Below are 21597 nucleotides of genomic sequence, written 5' to 3'. Positions count from 1 at the left end.
GTGATGCCTGGCCCAGCTCTGGCTGGGCCCTTCCCTGGATTCCTCCTACACAATTTATCCGACGTTTTAATTTGGTTTCCTCTGTCCCCTCAATCTGTCAGGGAGCTCCAACAGAGTGGCCCGGAGTGAGTAGACCGTGGTTTTGGTGAAACTGTCTCTTCTCCCTTCAAACTACAGCCCTAGTGGGGAGAGGAAGTGGGTGCTGCTTGTGGCCTAGTTGTGTTTTATCTGTAAATTCAATCTGGAATCAGAAGGCCGTGTATTCTGGCAAATGGTCCTTGTGCCATTCCCCGACTCCTCCCTGGCCTGGGTTCTTGTTCCTCCATAGCCCTGTATCCCAGGCACCACCCCCACAGCCTGGGGACCAGCCCCCTCCCCTGTATAGGTCTCCCCCCAAATCCCTTTAGATGAGGAGGGAAGAGAAGGAGAGGGGAGGGGACCTGCCCCCTCCTCAGGCGTTTGGGAGGGATCTACCCGCATGGACTCCACTCTTTCCCGTGGGGCTCTCTCCTCGACACATTTGTTAAAATCAAACTATAAGTTTGAATAGAACTATAAGTTTAATATGGGGAGGGGAAGGACCCTGCAGAGAAAGCCTTCAGGCAGTTGGCCTTGCCTTGGCTGAGTTTGCTTCCTGTGACTGTGCGGTTCGGCCCTGCAAACGCTGCATTCTCTAGGCTTCAAGAAGCTCCGTTAGCTGTGTCAATCCCATGTACATGGGAGGCCTAGTGTTAGATGACAGCCACGTGAAAAAAAAAGAGGGGTTACCTAGACTGTGGCATGGTTGCCAAAAGAGCATATATATGGTTTGGTTATATTAATGGAGGTAGAGAGCTAAGAGAAAGGGAGGTTCTTAGTTCAACTAAGTTTTTTTTTTTTTTTTTTTAATCAGAGCACATGTGAAATATTATATTCAGTTCTGGATATACTTTAGAGAAAGAGGGAGATATTGGATAAATCCAAGAAGTTGCCTAGGAGGTGATAAGCTTGCCGTCATTGACAGCATTCACACAGAGGCTAGGGAAACAGTGTTCTGACTTCTTTCTAGTGGATTCTAAGAGACATATGCATATTCTGGCAACTTGTTGTAGAGCCAGCAAGTTCTACAGCATGTCGTAGAACTTAAATGGCAATTCACTAAATAAATCATAGTATATTCACACCATAGAATACTATGCAGCAATGAGAACCAGCACTGGTTCTCACACAACTACGTGGATGGCCCACACACATAGTGTAGAGGAGAAGAAGGCAGACGCCACGGAGTGCACGCTGCTGTTCCTTTTATACATAGTAGACAGCCATGCAGAGGGCGTTGGAAGGCCGAGTGCCTTGCGATTGGCCTTGTGAGTTTGGGTGGCAGCAGTGACTGCACGGGAGGGTGTCTGGGCGCACCTGTGAGAATCCAGTGAACCCTACACTTAGGACGCGAGCACTTTTTTTTGCATGCATATGGAACGTGAGTTAAAGTAAAAAGTGGATAACTCGAAGATTGTGAGATCACTCAAGTGGCCTGGAGGCTGGGGAATTGCCTCACAGAGCTTCTGGAACTGACAGAGGGAGGGAGAGAGAGATGGAGTTAGAGAGAAGGGGCCAGATGGCCACGCTGTCTGGGTGGCTGCTGGCGGTCCAGGGCCTGTGTGTTGTGGAGGATGAACTGTCTTTCTCTTATTTTCACATTTCCTAAATACCCAGATGATACATCTTAGTACCCAGGTGATACACGAGAGGCCACGTGAAGGCTTAAAAAGGCTTCCTAAGCCGTGCTGGCCCACAAGGCAGGCTATTTTCAAGGGACTCTTCTTTGCCAGTCATGCACTTCTTGGCTTCTCTTTTCTTTCTTTTTTTTTTTTTTACTGTGCTGCGCATCATACATGATCTTAGTTCCTTAACAAGGGATCGAACCCACATCCCCTGCAGTGGAAGCATGGGGAGTCTTAACCACTGAACCTCCAGGGAAAGCCCCACCTGGCGACCAGGTGCCTTGGGGATGGGCAGCTAGGGTAGCCAGGCTCCTTTCCGTGTTGGGCGGAGAATCCTTCACATTTTTCCTGAAATGCTAAGTCCTCTTTCTCCTTCCCAACTGCTCTCTTGTGCTTCCTCCAGCTTTTTGATCACGTCGCTGAGTGCCTGGGAGACTTCATGGAGAAAAAAAAAATCAAGGACAAGAAATTACCTGTGGGATTCACATTTTCTTTCCCTTGTCGGCAATCCAGAATAGACGAGGTAAGACGTTCTGGGATTATCAGGTTTCCCATACACCCCAGAGAGGAAATGCTAAGGAACCCTTTTCCTTTCTCTGGATGGTCTGTGTGTCTTGGATTTTTTTTCTTTAAGAAGCATTTGTAGAATGAATGTAAGGTCATGATAATCATGTTTATTTTTCAGTTGCTTTAGTTATATGTGTATTTTTCATTACAAATCATGGTGTTTGTGGCCATTTGGTAGAGAAAAGCATTTCTTAGACTCAAGCAAGTGAAAGAAAAGAAAGTAGGGTTAGTGGCCTTTCATGAGGACCGTTGTCAGTACTATTTTCCCTTGGCTTTTGAGAGCTGAGGCTTGACAGCCACGCTCCCCAGGCAGAAGACAGGGTAAGACTTCCCTGTTCCCGCCGGAAGAGGCAGGAGATGGGCCGGGAATGAAGCAGCTGCTGGCTGTTTGCTTGTTCATCAGTGGCCGTGGACCGAGTGCCATCCTTGTGGGTTGGGCTAGGCCCTGGGAGAAAGCTGCACACAGATATGGCCTGCCTGGTAGAGGTGCTGTCTTCCAAGAAAGAAGGCATTGCAGAAGTGGATAGGGAACATCCTCGGGGGCACAAGAGCCCCACAGAGCAGAGCAGAGCAGATGGTGCCTGGCAGAGAAAGAGCCAAAAGTGTGGCCCCCACCTGCCAGCCTTGACCCTTCTCTGGGGAGGGCTTGCTCAGCCGGGCATGCTGCCTGCTAGGAAGCCAGTGGATCCCAGGATCTAATTACCCATCTGGAGGCCTGAGCCCACTCTCAAGGCTGCCTGGGACCTTCAAGAGTGTCTAGACCAGCTGCCTTTTTTGACAGATGAACAGAGTCACCATAAGAGGAGCTGGGAAGACTGCCCACGAGGAAATGGACAGAAGTGGTGGGGATAGGATTGATGTCCTGATTTCCAATCCATGTTCTTTCCACAGCACCGTGTTTTCCAAGGCTTTGGGGGGCTTGAGCGTCAAAGGGGTGATAACAGTGTCTGGGGGCTTTTGGAATGCCCGGTCAGCTGCAGGCTGCTGCCTGCCCTTCCTGATGCATCCTGCATGGAGGCTACCCGGCTTTCGGAGTGCAGGGCAGCCCAGTGTAGACATTTCCCATCCCTGTGTCACCCTGGAGACAACGGGGCCTAAACAGCAGCTCTTCCCAACCAAGCCGCATTTATAATGACTTCCTGCACTTGGAGAATAGTCACATAGAACAATATTCTTTTCTTGGATCCTTGATTTAAAGAAAAAGATACAGAAGCAATATGTAAAACTATTGAAATAATATAAAGGTGTAAAGCAAAACGTAAAATTCCTATGCTTGTATAGTCTCAAGTGAATAACCACTGGATATATGTCCTTAGTGTTTCTCTAGAAATATACACACAGAAATGGATTATACTGTAGAGTCATCGCTTACAAATGGGATTTACATTCCAAACTTGTGGAAGAGGCATGAATCAGTTAGTGTTATCCTTTAAGCTCAGGACTTGGCTCTTAGAAGCACAGTAGCCAAGAATTATCTTAGCATTTTGTTTCTCTTCGAAATTTGGCTCTGATGAAAGTTCCTTGGGGCCATGGGCCATGGGCCATGGAAACCAAGGTCTGGTTTGAAAATACAGAAGGGTGATCAGGTAATAACAGCATTTCTCTTTGTAAATGAAGTCAGGCTGTACAGTTGACACCAGTTAGATCTGCATGCTGTGTGACACCACCCACTAGCCAGCCACTGACAATGTTTGAGTGTGAGCTGCAGGGTTTTTTTCCCTGTGGCAGCCGCCAGAGAACTCCATTGTGTGGATAGATAAGCAGGAGATAAGAGTCTGGGTCTGTTACCTGATGTGATGTGTCTCCCCTCCCTGGGCCTCGGCTTAGTCACTGTCCTTGAGCAGACTCTCCAGGGACCTGGAGGTTGCGGAGGCCTCCTAGCCCTCTTCTGACCCCTCTGTGCTCTCCTGTACAGGCCATCCTGATCACCTGGACAAAGAGATTTAAAGCAAGCGGCGTGGAGGGAACTGATGTGGTGAAGCTGCTTGACAAAGCCATCAAAAAGCGTGGGGTAACTTCTCACTAGCCACTTGCCTTGACCACCTAGAGGTGGGGAGTGTGGGGAGAAGGCTGTGTGACTAAGGTTCTTTCGGGGGACAGTAGTGCATGGCCTGTGGCGGTGGTGTGGTGGGTGCGGGTCTTTGAAGACCGAGGCAGGTGAGCAGTGAGAGCTCACACTCTGGAAGGTTGGGGCTGGTTCAAAGCAGAGCTGTCCGAGGTGCTACCAAAGAGCCGAGCTCTTGGGGAGGGGTTAGCCTCCTTTTGACATGAGGGCAGCTGTGCAGGGAGCTGGCGTGATTGAGTGCAGCGTGCCAGGGTTGCAGCAAATGCAGAAGGCACATGGATGCATTGGGATGGTTTATACAGGGCTGTGGCTCTGTAAGTGAACTCCACACTGAAAAGAATTGTAAGCCAGATAACGAAGGGCGCCTTTTTGTCTCCATACTGTGATCACTGGGCTTGAGTCCGGTGAATTTGAGTGCCCGCAGTGATGAAAGCAGCGGAGGCTATGAAGTGGGAGCCCTCCAGCCAGGCCATCTTAAAGGCAGGTGATCGCTGCTCCACATGTGAGTGGGCAGTGACCCCTCTTCTCTCCCTCCAGGACTATGATGCCAACATTGTGGCTGTGGTGAACGACACGGTGGGGACCATGATGACCTGTGGCTACGACGACCAGCTGTGTGAAGTCGGCCTCATCATTGGTAACGCCCACCCTGTCCTTGTCCCTTCCTGAAGCCGGTGTTTCCAGCAGGTGCTGCCGTCTCTCTCGTGACGTGGTGTGGTCACAGCTTCTGATCTCGTCTCTCTCTCCAAGGTACTGGCACCAATGCGTGCTACATGGAGGAGCTGAGGCACATCGACCTGGTGGAGGGCGACGAGGGGAGGATGTGCATCAACACCGAGTGGGGGGCCTTCGGGGACGACGGGGCCCTGGAGGACATCCGCACTGAGTTCGACCGGGAGATAGACCGGGGGTCGCTCAACCCTGGGAAGCAGCTGTGAGTCCCACCTTTTCTTAATAGTCATATAGAGGACCTACAGGACACTTAAGGGGAGATTTAGGGTGGTTGATGAGAGGGGCAGGAAGCCAGGTGATCAAAAAGAATCACCCATCAAGTGTATATTAGCTCACATTTTTGAGACACACACAGCTGTGGCATGTGCAGCACTGAAAGTGTATTTTAAATTATTTTCTCCTTATTCATTTTTATTGAAGTATAATTGATTTACAATGTGTTGATTTCTGCTATACAACAAAGCAAATCGCTTATACTGATACATTTATCCATTCTTTTTTAGATTCTATTCCCATATAGGTCAGTGTATTGAGTAAAGTTCCCTGTGCTATACACTAGGTTCTTATTAGTTATCTGTTTTATAGATAGTAATAACATGTATACATCCATCTCAATCTCCCAGTTTACCCCCCCGACTCCACCCCCAAATTTCTGTTTAATTACACTGTGATTGTGTTCTTGTAAACGTTTTAAAAATTAAAAGCACAGAAGCATTAGCCTGAAGCTAAGGTTTAAAAACATTTCCGTATGATGTCCTCAGTAGGGTTTGCTGCTGAGGGTGGGAGAGGCCACTCAGCATGTGGGGTGGCTGGTGAGCAGGGAGAGTGAGCAAGTGCCCATTCATTCTGCACACACTTCTGGAGCACCTGAGATGTGCCAGCTCAGTGCTGGGCTCCAGGCATACAGAGTAGCACCTTCCCTTCCGGAACTTAAGGTCCAGTTGGTGAGGGAAGTCACAGCTGCAAATACCTGTCATGCAGGGGAGTGGTCGGGAGCCATGTGAGTCGTGCAGACTGTGGGGAGACCTTCTTCCATGTCATGTATAAGCCAGATGGGTCACAGCTGATAGAGAACGTTGCATCAGACTTCTCTGGCAAGTTGGTCTTGGCCTTGGAGAGCTCTGGCCACAGAAGTGTGAGTGATATTATTTAGGCTGGTGTGGGCATTGCTTCCTGTGAGCTCCTTGTTTCCTGAAGTGCATATTCATATTTCTCTGTGATGCTTGCATGCTGCCCTCTTTGACTGACCTCCCAGCAGCCTTATTCTGGAGTTGGGTGCTATCAGCACGCTGGGAGATGTTCATTGACCCTGTGAGCTTAATTGCCCTTATCCTTTGCCAGAGAGACACTGTCAGGGAGTTTGTCATTTTGAAATCTGTCACCCAGAAGATCTCAGCCCCCCAGGCTGGCTAATAGGCTTTCCACCTGAGTTAATGGAATTGCATAAATGGCCAACCTCCCTCCACTGGGACTGGTGGTGGTGAATAAATGAGGTCTCTCACTGGGAGAATCCTGAGTTCTTAGGCCCAGCATTGAACATCTGCTCTGCATGCTGAAACACCAGCTGGGTAATAAGGAGCCCCAGCTCTGACAACCAAAGGTTTTTTCCCCTCAATCCATTGACCTAAACCCCAATTCTAAAACCTGACCCCAGCTGCCTTGAAGCTATTTACTCGCGTGTTTATACATGTCACTGGAGATCCATGCTTGATTATAGCCCTGCCTCAGGCACCCCTGGGGCTATGCTGTACTATGTGGCATGTGTACCGTACTGCCTCTCTGAAATCCTCAAATGTCCACGTTCCCGAGCATATGTGACCCCAGGGGTTTCAGATAAGAAATGATGTACCTGTAGTTACTGTCAATCACTGAGTCTGAAGTCACCCCTCTCAGCAGAGCAGGTTGGGCAGTTACCTGTGATAACTGAGCAGATAAGGCCCAGGGCCTTGGCTATTTCCTTAGCCTTAATGTAGGGATCCTACGTGGCTTAGGTGGAAACCTGGACTCTCTGTCATCCATTTTGATGTAGTTCTGAATTTCTCTAAAGAGTTGAACTGTATCCTCAGGCTGAAATGTGAACTGGCCTCACAGTTGACTTTCAATAAACATATTTGGAATAGTGGATGGATAGAAGATGGACACGCAAAGATAAGTGGATGGATGGATGGATGGATGGGGGTTGGAGGATGAGTAGTGGATAAGAAGTGTGGCTGGGAAATGGGTGGGAAATACGTGCGTGGATAAAAGAGTGAGACAGGTGGGATAAGGTCCATCTCCATCTTCCCTGCGGACTGAACCATAGGGCAGGTCTTGGTAAGCAAGTTCCGAAGAGATGACAGATTTTGAGTTGTATCATATATTTCTAGAAATAGGCTATTGGTCAGAGGGTTTTTTGCCAAAGTTAATGTAGCTGGTCTCCTAGGCATCTGCCTGATTTTGGGGGTCTTCCCTGTGTCTTCTGTGCAATGCAGGTTCTTCAAAGCTGTTTTGTTTTCCTTGTACCAGGGAAAGGTGTTTGCTCCATTTGACTGATGGGGAAATTAAGGCACAAGGACCCTGGGACAGGGCAAAGCTGGTTTAATTTGAGGTTTCATTTGGCTTAAGTTTGTGGTTTTCTGTCCTGCTGGAAAGTACTTGTTTTTCATAGTGAACTTCCAGAATGTCTTAAGAGGCATTTCATCATTTATGAGCAAACATTATCATGAATGGTCTAAAGGAATGTTTTTCTTTTTTTTGGCTGTGCTACACAGCATGGAGGATCTTAATTCCCTAGAAGAATTCCCCAGGAAGTCCCCTAGAGGAATGTTTTTCACTAGAATTACATTAAAACATTTTTTTCTTTTTTAAAAGGGGAATTCCCTGGTGGTCCAGTGGTTAGGACTCTGCGCTTTCACTGCCAAGGGTCTAGGTTCAATCCCTGTTCAGGGAACTAAGATCCCACAAGCTGCATGGCATGGCCAGAAAAAACGAAGAATTACGTAGAGACCTTTAAAAAACATATTATTGCCTAGGTATTTTCCCACCCTACCCACCTTCCCTCCCAGTCCTACTTGGCCTAGGCTGAGCCCTGTCTTCAAGAGCCTGCAAGTGATTCTAGTTTTTAACCAGGGCTGAAAACAGAGGTGTATCTAGCTAGCTCTGTCTAAAGGCTCTGTGCCCAGGTGGGCTCTAGACCACTGTGCATCCACTCATTTGTTTGGATTGAAGTTTACATTTACTGAGTACTGACCGTATACAGCTAACAGGAAGGGTATCAGCACCGCGGCTCTGTGGCTCCTGCCTTCGTTGCTGACAGCTGCTTCAGGACCCCTCCCCCAGCCCCCAGGTTAGAAGGTTTATCCCTCTAAAAGAGGTCAGCCATGGCCTTCCTTCCTCCCTGCTGCCCTCTGTCCTGGTTCCACACCTGTCTCCTACTGTAGATGAAGCCCCAGCTTCTTTCATTTCTAATTTTCCTTCTCCTCTTCTTGTCTTCTTAGGCCTTTTGCTCTTCTGTTTTCTTTTATTTTCTGCTTTGTTAGGAATTCTGAATCCCATTCCCCTGTGATTCCCTCTCACATCTTTCATAGTGAAGGAGACACCGCCCCCCAAAGCAGCAGCAGCAGCCGTGATTGTGACAGCAGGAAGGTCTGGCCTGGAGAAGTCTTTGGCCTGGATGGTGGTGGAGTAATTGCACCTCTTTTCAAGTCATCCCCCGAACACTTTCGTTACTGTTGCTCTGCCTGCTCCATAGACTCTCTCAGCAGTTCTAACCCTCTTTAGGTGCCCACAGACCTCACCTTCCTTCTCTGACCCTGGGCTGCCCATCGGAGCAGACTCTGGCTGCCAAGGGCATTCCTTGTCAGCATCCAATCCCCTGCCCACCTTTCCCAGGCTCCCCCAGGCCCTGTGGGCCACAACACCATGGTGCCACCCACTGGCCTGTGGTCGTAGGTATCTGACTGCTGAGCAGCAGATCACGGCTTGCTGGCTTTCGCTGGAGGCTTGTGAGAAGGGCTGTTTCCTTGTTCTGCTGCTCCAGCGGGGTCTCTAGGGACTGGGAAAGGACAGATTCTTGGCCTCAGGCTTCCTTTATCTGAAAAGGAGGATGGCAGTGTCTGTGTGTCTAAGAGACCATCATATAGAAAAGGGAGCAGGTCATTCTGAGTGTCTCCAGAAGGCAGAAGAAGAAGCAATGGGTGGGACTTCCCTGCTGGTCTGGTGGTTTACAAATCCACCTGCCAATGCAGGAGGCATGGTTTGATCCCTGTTTTGGGAAGATCCCACACTCTGTGGGGCAACGAAGCCTATACCCCACAACTGCTAAACCCCGATAGCATTAGAGCCCATGCTCTGCAACTAGAGAGTAGCCCCTGTTCCCCACAACTAGAGAAAGCCTGGGCATAGCAATGAAGGCCTGGCTCACCCAAAAATAAAAAGAAGAAGAAGCAATGGTAGGAAGGTGCACAAGGCTGACTGTAGTCCACCTTAAGGGGGAAGAACCTTCTTGCTGTCAAATTTGCCCAATAGCAGGGGCAGGCTGCCTAGAGGAGTGAGCTGGAGGTAGACGAGCAGAGGCTGGGTTGGGCTGGGGCTGATGGCTGCCAGGATGACAGTAATACAGGTAACTTTTAATGATACTGTCCATGAGAGAGACAGAAGAGCACAGTGCTTAGAGCATGGAATCTGAGGCTGGATTTAACTGGATTGAAAATAATTTGCCACTCATCAGCCCTATGACTGTGGGCAAGTTATATAACCTTTCTGTGCCTCAGTTTTCTCATCTGTGGAATGGGGATAATGATGATGTCTATCTCATAGGCTTTATAATAAGGATGAAATAAGTTAATACACATAAAGTGCTTAATTAGGCAGGAGACATAGCAAGGGCCATGGCTCAGTATTAGTCAGGCACTGGAGCATTTTACCTATATCCACCTCTATCTTTCATACAGCAACCTTAGAGGTGGGCCCTGTGTGCTCCCCATTATGCAGGTAAAGAAACTGAGGCCCAAAGAGGTAAGTAGCATAATAAAGTGGGAGGGCTGGAGTTCAATTCAGGCAGTCTGGCTCCTGTCTGCTCTGAGATTCCAGTTTGGGTGGCACTAAAGCTGTTCCCACAGGTGCCTGGGCCAGGAGCTGGGTGGGGCAGCTAGGACTCAGCAGGGTGCCCTCCTGCCAGGGATCCTCAACGCACCCGGGGCCAGGGCAGTCCTGTCTGGTCCTGTCTGAACAATGGGACCTAGTGTTTCTCCACTCCTTGATTTGGGGGCGGGTTGGGGGGCCACGTGCTCAGGTCCCGGCAGCATCCCTGGCTCCCGCGCCGACTCTGAATGGAGCAGACTGTTTTGCTGTGTCATAGCCAGCCCTGGGTGTGCCAGCTGGGCACGCTCAGAGGAGAGGCCAGCTGCCTGGATGTGGACCTGCCTCTGATCTGTCTTGCTCTGGGCTTCCTCCTGGCCTCTCATCAGCCAGGACTCAGGACCTGGCTCTGGCTCAGATATGGTTTCGAGCCCTAGTTCCTGGCTCCCTCTCCCCTGCAGTGTTGGGCTCAAAATGGCTGCTGCAGTCACAGCACTCATACCGCCCACCACACTTCCCAGGGGAGGCAGGAGGGCCGAGCCACTGTGATTGGCCTGTGGCTGAATGTGGCCGGAGCGGTAGGAGGAGCTGGTTGGTTTTAAGCTACTCGGGGAGCCCTCTCCTGGAGTGTAAGGGCAGGTCAGTGGGGAAGGAGTGAGTTGCACAAAGCACTTTCCTGGAGACCTTTTTTCTTTGTCTCTCCGCTGGAGAAGGAGAACATGGGTGCCAGGAAGGTGACCAGTGACGGAGGTCCCATGGGGAATGGCTGCATTTTAGCCTTGTCATCTCCCCTCAAGACGTCTACACTTTCTGAGCTGGGAAATGGAGAGAATACTTCCTGACCACCTTGCCACAGGAATTGGAGAGCTTCCTGATAGAGGGATAAAGATGAAAGCCCTTTGAAAAGTACAGTAATTGGAATTCCCTGGCAGTCCAGTGGTTAGGACTCAGTGCTTACACTGCTAGGGCATAGGTTCGATCCCTGGTCGAAGAGCTAAGATCCAGGCAAGCTAAGATCCTGTAAGCCAGGTGGCATGGCCCAAAAATAATAAAAATAAAAAGTAAGGTGTAAGGTTTTGCACAAAATGATCATATCCTACTCATTCCTGTCTAGGTCCCTCCTCATTACCTTCCGTCTAAGTCCTGATGCTCCCTCCACCTCCAGGCAGCCTTCCCTGACTGCCCCTGCCCTTGGCGCTCTCCTCCTGTTTCCTCCCTGGGAATGGGTGTGGGGTCTGGATGACCCTGTTCCCCCACTGTCTGTTCATTGTTTACTCACACAAATGTGCCTTTACTCACACACACTGGTCTTGCCTGCCAGTGAGACTGTGCACTTGTGAGAATTGAGGCGTGTTTTCCTCTCCTTTCACATCTCTCCCACCACTCACGAGATGCCACAGTGGTGAGCACGTAGGAGGCACTGACAAGTGCCTGGTGCTTTTCTCCTGCAGGTTTGAGAAGATGGTCAGTGGCATGTACCTGGGCGAGCTGGTCCGACTGATCCTGGTCAAGATGGCCAAGGAGGGCCTCTTATTTGAAGGGCGGATCACCCCTGAGCTGCTCACCAGAGGGAAGTTTAACACCAGTGACGTGTCGGCCATCGAAAAGTAGGTGCCTCCCCTCACGGCTTTCCGGGGGGCATGGGGCAGAGAAGAACGATGGGTCTCTTGTTACCTGCTTGAGTCCTGGTTTGCTGGGCTTCTCCTGAGGAGTGTTAGGGCTTTCTGGGCCGGTCTCCCCTCTTACTTGGCTGACCCACCCCGGGCTGCTCTCCCTGCGGGCACCTGGTGGCTGCACATTAAAAATTCGTTTAGTTAGGGGCAAATGCTCCTTGAATGGTGTGATTACCAAAGATCCCCTTCTCCTTCACTCTCCCCCAGCCCCACATACAGCTGATCCTGGAGGTGAACAGGAACTGATTGAGCTCAGGCTTGGGTTAATCCCTCCTTGGGATATCAGGGTCTTCTCCAGACAGTGTTCCAGGGAACCCTATTGACCTCAAGATCATTAGGTGTTCCCCCGAAGAAAGGGTTTTGTGGCCACTAGGACTGGGAGATATTTAGAGAAGTCTAAGTAATCACGATGGTGTGATCACTCACCTAGAGCCAGACATCCTGGAATGTGAAGTCAAGTGGGCCTTAGGAAGCATCACTACCAACAAAGCTAGTGGAGGTGATGGAATTCCAGTGGAGCTATTTCAAATCCTGAAAGATGATGCTGTAAAAGTGCTGCACTCAATATGCCAGCAAATGTGGAAAACTCAGCAGTGGCCACAGGACTGGAAAAGGTCAGTTTTCATCCCAGTCCCAAAGAAAGGCAATGCCAAAGAATGCTCAAACTACCGCACAATTGCACTCATCTCACACGCTGGTAAAGTAATACTCAAAATTCTCCAAGCCAGGCTTCAGCAAGACATGAACCGTGAAATTCCAGATGTTCAAGCTGGTTTTAGAAAAGGCAGAGGAACCAGAGACCAAATTGCCATCACCCGCTGGATCATGGAAAAAGCAAGAGAGTTCCAGAAAAACATCTATTTCTGCTTTATTGTCTATGCCAAAGCCTTTGACTGTGTGGATCACAATAAACTGTGGAAAATTCTGAAAGGGATGGGAATACCAGACCACCTGACCTGCCTCTTAAGAAACCTGTATGCAGGTCAGGAAGCAACAGTTAGAACTGGATGTGTAACAACAGACTGTTTCCAAATAGGAAAAGGAGTACGTCAAGGCTGTATATTGTCACCCTGCTTATTTAACTTATATGCAGAGTACACCATGAGAAACGCTGAGCTGGAGGAAGCACAAGCTGGAATCAAGATTGCCAGGAGAAATATCAATCACCTCAGATATGCAGATGACACCACCCTTATGGCAGAAAGTGAAGAGGAACTAAAAAGCCTCTTGATGAAAGTGAAAGAGGAGAGTGAAAAAGTTGGCTTAAAGCTCAACCTTCAGAAAATGAAGATCATGGCATCTGGTCCCATCACTTCATGGCAAATAGATGGGGAAATAGTGGAAAACAGTGTCAGACTTTATTTTGGGGGGCTCCAAAATCACTGCAGATGGTGACTGCAGCCATGAAAGTAAAAGACACTTACTCCTTGGAAGGAAAGTTATGACCAACCTAGATAGCTTATTAAAAAGCAGAGCTATTACTTTGCCAACAAAGGTCTGTCTAGTCAAGGCTATGGTTTTTCCAGTGGTCATGTATGGCTGTGAGAGTTGGACTGTGCAGAAAGCTGAGTGCCAAAGAATTGATGCTTTTGAACTATGGTGTTGGCGAAGACTCTTGCGAGTCCCTTGGACTGCAAGGAGATCCAACCAGTCCATTCTAAAGGAAATCAGTCCTGGGCGTTCTTTATAAGGACTGATGCTAAAGCTGAAACTCCAGTACTTTGGCCACCTCATGCGAAGAGTTGACTCATTGGAAAAGACCCTGATGCTGGGAGGGATTGAGGGCAGGAGGAGAAGGGGACGACAGAGGATGAGATAGCTGGATGGCACCACTGACTTGATGGACATGAGTTTGAGTGAACTCCGGAATTTGGTGATGGACAGGGAGCCCTGGCGTGCTGCGTGATTCATGGGGTCGCAGAGTCGGACACGACTGAGTGACCGAACTGAACTGAACTGAAGTGTTCATTAGCATATAAAAGAAAGCCTAGTTCACTTTGGTTAACTGGTCATTTCCCCAAATCCTTTTGTGCCTGAAGCACCCTCCCCACTCTTCCTACCCCATGCCCCTCTCTGTCTCCCACCCCCCAGCCTCCCCATTCTTTCACTTGTTCACAGCCACACATGTTCCTTGGCACAAGTTTGAGAAGCATTGGTTAATAGATGAGATAGGACAGATAGACATAGAAGGACAGAGTCCAGCCAGCAACCTGGCTTCTATCTTTTGACCTCAACATAAGAAACCCAGTCTTCTCTGTCTCAAGTCCACCCAAGGCCTGTTATTTGCAGGCCTTGGGTGGCTTGATGCCAGGCAGCTTGATGTAGCCGAATGTCTGAAGGGCACCTGTCCTGTGGCTGGTTCCCTTTGCCACCAGGTTCTATTCCTGGTTCAGGAGACTCCACGTAGCCACGTGAGGCCACCTGCTTAAAGACAGGGTTAGCTTGATGCTAGAAATGCCCTTTCATCTCTGCATGAGGCAGTCATCCTACTGCCCATGCTGTGGTCCTCGAAATTCAGAGCCAGTGGCATCATTGCTCTGGCTCCAGGGAGAAGATGCTGATGTAAATGGAAAGGGGTTTATCTGAACCTGCTCTTTTCGAGTCCTGACCTTTGTCCTAGGACCTCTCCTTCAGGACCTGCAGCACTACAGTCATTAGGGAACCACACTACTGAGTTTCCAACAGTCTCCCTTCTCAGGTCCCTGCTCAGCTGTTGGGAGGGGAGGGAGCAGGAAATGTGTGGCTTATCTCAGAATCACTGACAAAGTCAGGAAATGCCTGCCTTCCTCTGGGCCTGTTTATGGTGTTGGCTCTTTGGTTACCAAGAAACAAAACCCACTTGAACTAGCTCAAGAAGGCATCTATGTTGTAATAAAGCCTATCTCAAAAAAAAAAAAAAAAGAAAAAATCTATTAAAAACCTCTTACCAGTGAAGATATATTGGAAGCATTCTCTTTAAATTCAGGACCAAGATAGTATCACCTGATTCTTTTTTTGTTGTTGTTTCATTGGAGGATAATTGCTTTAGAATGTTGTATGGGTTTCTGCTGTACAGCAACATGAATCAGCCATAAGTATGCCTATGTCCCCTCCCTCTTGAACCTCTCCCCCACCCCTTCCTACCCCTCTGGGTTGTCATAGAGCACCGAGTTAAGCCTCCTGTGTTAGTATCACCTGTTTCTATTCAGCATTGTCCTGGAGCCTTAGCTCCAATATTTTTTAATGAAAGAAAAAAAGAAAAGAAATTAAAGGCATAAGAATCCAAAAGAAAAGTAAAACTGTCATTAATTGCAGATATATTTGTATGGAATACCAACATATCTAGACAAGTGATTAGAATAACAGAAGAGGTTAGGAATGATGTCTAGAGATAAGATACAAAAGTTAATTATATTTCTATGTACTGACAGTAATTAAAATATGTACATATTTTAAAATCTGTTAGACTATTTTTAGAATTGCAGAAAAACTTCAAAGATAGTATATATCTCTTAGCCAATGTTTCCCATTGTTAACATTTTAATACGGTACATTTAAAATACGTGTGTATATGTATTTTTTATTTAAGACAACATCTACAATAGTATTAAAGCTATACCCTCCAGCATATACTTTAAATCCAACAAAAGCTATACAAAGCATATATGCAGCAAATTATGCACTTCCCAGGTGGCTCAGTGGTAAAGAATCCACCTGCCAAGCAGGAGATGTGGGTTCAATCCCTGGGTGATGAAGATCCCCTTGGAGAAGGAAATGGCAACCCACTCCAGTATTCTTGCCTGGGCAATCCCACGGGCAGAGAAGCCTGGCAGGCCACAGTCCATGGGGTAGCAGAAGAGCTGGACATGACTTAGCAACTAAATAACAAAAATGCAGGAAATGAAACTCTCACTGAAAAGATCGTGGAAGAATGTGTAAGAATCCAGGGGCATACTACAGACCCAGACCAGGAGATTCCCTCACATCTCTGAAGCACTGAGGCCTGGGATGGAAGCAGCTATTTCTCCACCTGTTCAGAGCCCATGTGGGCTGGCCTCTCTTCTCCATGTGCCTGGCATAACTTAACCATCACAGTTTTTCCTTCTGCTGCTTTCTGACTCCTTGCCGAGGAGACCCCGTCTCGGGCATTTCTCTGTTGCCGTACGTGCATGATGAATGGTCAGTTCACCCACTGCTTACAGCAGTGCACTGCCGGCTGTGGTCCTTAACTAACGACTTTTGGCCTCTGACTTCACAGGAATAAGGAAGGCCTCCACAATGCCAAAGAAATCCTGACCCGCCTGGGAGTGGAGCCGTCTGATGACGACTGTGTTTCGGTTCAGCACGTGTGCACCATTGTCTCATTTCGCTCTGCCAACCTGGTGGCGGCGACCCTGGGCGCCATCTTGAGCCGCCTCCGAGATAACAAGGGCACGCCCAGGCTGCGGACCACGGTTGGTGTCGACGGGTCCCTTTACAAGACGCACCCACAGTGAGTCCCCTTTGCTCTAATTGGCACTCAGTACCTGCCCTGGCTAAGGACCGTCTCCAGAGGTCAGACTTTTGTACCCAGTGAAAGTTTGTGGCAGATAAGACAATATCTAGTTGGACAGAAGGGTCAGAGTTGCCCACTTGGAGAAATATCTGGCTCTCAGCTGATTCCCGCTGGTGTTGCTTCTGCACTGCTCTGGCATCTCTCCTCATTTCATAAGTCTTGTTAGAGACTTCTCTAGCTGCCAGGAGCACTGGGTGGAATGTGTCTGTATCGTCAATTCTCTTACTTGTCTGCATTTAATCAGGGACCATCATCGTCACTGTAGTTTGGGTCATACATGTGCTGCCCACATCCCTGTGTTAGAAGCTCCTGTGAGTTTCTAAAGCTCCCCAAACACTCAGATAGTAATTTTTAAAAACAGGCAGCTTGTCAACACTTTGCATCTGCAAGCCAATGAGAGATTAGGTTGTCAGTAGTCCTCACTTAGATGCTGCCTTCTTGTCTGTTGGACTCCTTAGTGTCAGAAGCCGCCTTTGGCCACAAGAACATGGTTTGTATTTTTTTAAAAAGCTAAAGGTGAATTCTAAGTCTTTATGTACTGAGTTTTATTTGTTTATTTTAATTAATTTTTTAAAGATTTTTTTGATGTGGTTCATTTTAAAAGTCTTCATTGAATTTATTACAATGTTGCTTCTGTTTTTTTGGCCACAAAGCATGTAGGATCTTAGCCCCCCATTCAGGGATTGAACCCACACCCCTGCCTTGGAAGGTGAAATCTTAACCCCTGGACTGCCAGGGAAGTCCCTGTATTGAGTTTTAAAAATGACTGCCTATAAGATGTTTTTTTTTTTTTAAATACATGACCTCAGATATTTCTCCCATTGTATATATAATGTGCCTGTGACTGAAGTGGCTTTGCAGATACTGTGCCTTCATACCAGGTCTTGAAACAGTTAAATGAAGATTGACTTAAACTGAGATAATTCAGTGTTATTGAGGGGATAGGGTTTGAGCTAGTTAGCTGTTGTTATCTGCCAGGTTCACAAGAGTATTTGTAAAATTCTTGATAATGCAGTTAGCCATTAAAAAAAAATTTCTTGGCTAATTTTTGGACAAGAAAGCTTAGGCATTTACATCACATTAAAATAATTTTCTAGTTGTGATAAAATATACATAATATAAAATTTACCATCTCAACCATTTTTTTAGTGTATAGGTCAGTAAATTTAAGTTCATTCATACTGTTGTGCAGCCATCACCACCAGCCATCTCTTGAACTCTTCATTTACAACATCATATTAAAAAAAATAACTGATTAAATACAGATTAAAATACAAAGTAACATACTTTTGGTATAGAAACTTCAAATAATTCAAAAAATGCCAGAGAGAAGCCATTTTTGATCCCATCCCCTGGAATTGACCATTCTTATCATTTTGGGGTTCTAAATTCCCAGTTTCCCAGCCTTCCATACTTACAACAGACCACAAACCTGGAGAAAATTCTGTGTCTTACTGAGTCCTGTCCTAAAGTCCTCTTCTAACCACTAAAAAATATCTCAGCTCTTGGGCACTGAGGGAAAGGGCCAAGTGAAAATGAAAAACAAGAGCAGTTCTTTATTGAGCCCCTGCTTAGCGCCAGTTATTCATTGAAGCATTTGATGAACTCAGTTGAGTTCCTTCCTCATCATTGTCAGCCAGACGCTGTCATCTGCATTGACTCCAGGATTAAGTAACAGGCCCAGGTCCCCTGGTGTGGAAGTGGGGACTTTTTTTTAAAGATTTTTTTATGTGGACCATTTTTAAAGTCTTTATTGAAGTTGTTCCAACACTGCTTCTGTTTTGTTTGGTTTTTTAGCCCTGAGGCATGTGGAATCTTAGCTCCCTGACCAGGGATCTAACCTGTACCCCTTGCATTGGAAGCCAAAGTCTTAACCACTGGACCTCCAAGGAAGTCCCTTCTGGTCTGACTTAAACACTGGGCTCTTTCTTAACCAGTGTACTGTATTATCTCCTTGTCATGGTGGACAACAGATTTTTGAACCCTGAATTTTCTGTACTCGATACAATTTTTTTTTTTTTTTGGCTGCCTGGTATGTGGGATCCTAGTACCCTGATCAGGGATCAAACCTGTGCCCCCTGCACTGGAAACATGGGGTCTTAACCATTAGACCACCAGAGAAGGCCCTCGATATTTGTATAATAATGAGAGCCCTCTCTTTTTGTGCGTGATTATGGGTAATTTCAGTTTTCCTTTTTGACCTGTCTGCGTTTGCTAACTTGTCTACAGTGGATGTGTTGTATGACTTGAGTAACGAGGAAAGTGAGTGTAGAAGATGGAATTAAAATGTGGAAAAAGAATGGGATCCTAGAGGTCCCGACAGTCTGGCTCAGTCTGTATACTGTGCGCCCCGCGCCCCAGGTATTCTCGGCGTTTCCACAAGACTCTGCGGCGCTTGGTACCCGACTGCGATGTGCGTTTCCTCCTCTCCGAGAGCGGCAGTGGCAAGGGGGCCGCCATGGTGACTGCTGTGGCCTACCGCCTGGCTGAGCAGCACCGGCAGATAGAAGAAACCCTGGCCCACTTCAGTCTTACCAAGGAAATGCTGCTGGAGGTGAAAAAGAGGATGCGGGCTGAGATGGAATTGGGGCTGGGCAAGCAGACGCATGACAAGGCTGTGGTCAAGATGCTGCCCTCCTTCGTCCGGAGCATTCCTGATGGGACTGGTGAGGACCTGAGCTGGGGGCTCACACGCGCCTCCCGCTTCTCATCCCAGCGGCTGAGTCACTGCGGGGCTGCCGGGAGGTTGTCTTCTCCAGGGGATGCATTGACACTGGGATGGGGGACATGATTTTGGCAAGAGTTAGAAACTCACTCAAACCTCTCAAAGATATCTTTTCTATTTTTATATAGACCATTTCTAAAGTGCCTATTGAATTTGTTACAGTGTTGCTTCTGTTTTCTGTTTTGTGGTTTTGACCATGAGGGATGTAGAATCTTAGCTCCCCAACCAGGAATTGAACTCACATCCCCTGCGTTAGAAAGTGAAGTGTTAGCCACTGGACCACCAGTGAAGTCCCTCTCTTCCATTTTTACCACCAACTTGCTTGCTGCATGTGAGACTCGAGGCAGCTGACCTCGCCTGGTCTGGACTCCCAGGCAGGTGCTGTCTTTAAAACCACAGCCCTGACTCCGAATTAGAAAGTATTGTTTAAAGAACAGAGCTGGGCGGATTCTGAAGCACTGAGATTGCTTGTAGGTCCTTTGCTAAACACAGTAAGGCAGAAGGACACACCCAGCGCCTCCTTCCTAGGTGGAGAGTGTGAGAGGCCCGCAGAGGCCTGGGGAGTTTTACATCCAGGCACATTGGAGCTCAGCATCCAACCTGTACTGTGACCTTGCTGGTCCTGTTGGTTCATCCATGGGGCCTTTTGTCTTCTGGTGTGACTTGGAGACAGTGGTAGTCATGAGTTTGTGCCCACCTCTCTGAGCCTGGGCTGTATGCTGAGAAAAGACTTAACAGTTTCTCCCCTCTGTTTAATATGGGGTTTCCTCCCTTGAAAGTTTGAAGTCTTGGACTTACTGGCTGCCAGGAGGTGAAATTCACTCTTCTTGACCTTCTTGATGTTCTTGACTACAACAGAGAATGGTGACTTCTTGGCCCTGGATCTTGGAGGAACGAATTTCCGCGTCCTGCTGGTGAAAATCCGTAGTGGGAAAAAGAGATCGGTAGAAATGCACAATAAGATCTACGCCATTCCCATTGAAATCATGCAGGGCACTGGGGAGGAGGTAAGATAGTGTTGCTTTTCCCTCGCCAAGGCACGTGTGCGTCACATACGTGGCCAGTGGCATTGCTGGGCCCCAGAGCCTCCATGTGATACGTGCTGCAGTGCAGCTGGGTCCGTGCAGCCCAAAAGTGTCAGGTACATTCAGCCCGCCTGGGCTGAGGATGCTCAGGCCCCTCTGAAGATCCGAGGGAGGGCAGCTTGCTCTGCCTGTGTCATTGTGTGTGTGTGTGTGTCTGTGTGTCTGTGTGCACGCGCGCACTGAGGGTGTGAACCCAGAGGTGCATGAGTAATCCCTTCTTTTCTTCTAAAGCTGTTTGACCACATCGTTTCCTGCATCTCTGACTTCCTGGACTACATGGGCATTAAGGGCCCTAAAATGCCTCTGGGCTTCACATTTTCGTTTCCCTGCAAGCAGACGAGCTTAGATGCGGTGAGTCTCTTTCTTTCCAGGCCTCAGACATCGGGCAGCACTGACCGGCTGTTGGCCAGTGTGGGTCAGCCCTTGAAGCCTCCTCCAGACTGTGTGTCACCCCGCGATTCTGGACAATTTAGCTGTCACAGAGGGCTGACCCAGCTCTTACGCCACACCCTCCAAAACATCTTCAGGCTCTATTCTTCTTTTATCATTTAAAGCATGTACCTCTTCTGGGAAGCCTTCTGGGCCTCCTGGCAAAAAGAATCTCACCCTCCTTAGTGTTCCCTGTTCTCATGTTGCCTGGTTGTAGCACTTTTTACCCAGTTTTTAGTGCTCTTCTGTGTCATTCTTTTCTTCAACGTCATTTGACCCTTGAGCCAAGGATCTGTGTTCCCCACAGGCCCTAGCCCAGTGTGTTAGCAGAAAAGATGCTTAATAAATGTTTATTCAGTAGATGGAATGACACAGGGTTCAAGGTCAGGGCTTGAGCACCTGCTGAGGACTGAGAACACTAGGCAGGCAGTTCCTATCCTCAGGGAGCCCCCAGTCTAGTGGAGCATCCCAGCCCTTAGACCAGCAGCTCCAGCGCCACGCTTAGGGGTCCTGGTAGGGCAGGGGGACAGTCCATGTGGAAGGAGCTGACTGTTCAGAGTCGTGCAGGCAGGCCCTGTCCTGTTGTTGCGGGTGCCCGTGTTTTCCCAGGTAGGGGTATGGCCAGGGAGGAAGCCGTGGTGCTGGCATCACATGACATAGGTCTTAGGCCAGGGTGTGCAGCGTATGACTGGCAGCAGTTGAGACGCTGGGTAGGGCCACCTGCCTCTGAAGCCAGTTAATCCAGTCACAGTGCTGACTCAGGGCTTTTTCCCTCTTAAAGGCTTTGAGATCTCAACAGGTGGATCCATGTAAACTTGTTTCTGGCAGTTTTTAAGGGTGGTTTTTTAAAGGTCTGGTGGTTTTTAAAAGCAGTTCACTTGTACCATCATCATAGTGAGTACACAGCTAGCAAGCATATAAACTACAGTCCAATCAAGCCTAAAGTTGACTTTAGGTAGTAACAGAGTTACTAAAAGTTTGCATTTCTCCACTTCTGTTTTTGGCAAACTCTTCTTCAGGGGAACT

At 48.2% G+C, this 21597-nt stretch overlaps 1 protein-coding gene across 1 annotated transcript in view; it reads left to right on the top strand.

Annotated features, from left to right (window-relative positions):
• Positions 1-21597, top strand: part of HK1 (hexokinase 1) — a 72199-nt gene that overhangs the window by 34894 nt on the left and 15708 nt on the right. Inside the window, exons 4-12 of the mRNA XM_018042326.1 lie at positions 2107-2226; positions 4186-4281; positions 4873-4972; positions 5086-5269; positions 11577-11732; positions 16036-16269; positions 18694-18998; positions 19916-20064; positions 20374-20493. Coding sequence (XP_017897815.1) covers positions 2107-2226; positions 4186-4281; positions 4873-4972; positions 5086-5269; positions 11577-11732; positions 16036-16269; positions 18694-18998; positions 19916-20064; positions 20374-20493 — 1464 coding nt within the window. The remainder of the gene's footprint in view (positions 1-2106; positions 2227-4185; positions 4282-4872; positions 4973-5085; positions 5270-11576; positions 11733-16035; positions 16270-18693; positions 18999-19915; positions 20065-20373; positions 20494-21597) is intronic.

The sequence above is a fragment of the Capra hircus genome, chromosome 28 (genome assembly GCF_001704415.2).
Source record: "Capra hircus breed San Clemente chromosome 28, ASM170441v1, whole genome shotgun sequence".
NCBI classification, from domain to species: domain Eukaryota; kingdom Metazoa; phylum Chordata; class Mammalia; order Artiodactyla; family Bovidae; genus Capra; species Capra hircus.
This window is presented reverse-complemented; position numbering and strand designations above follow the sequence as displayed.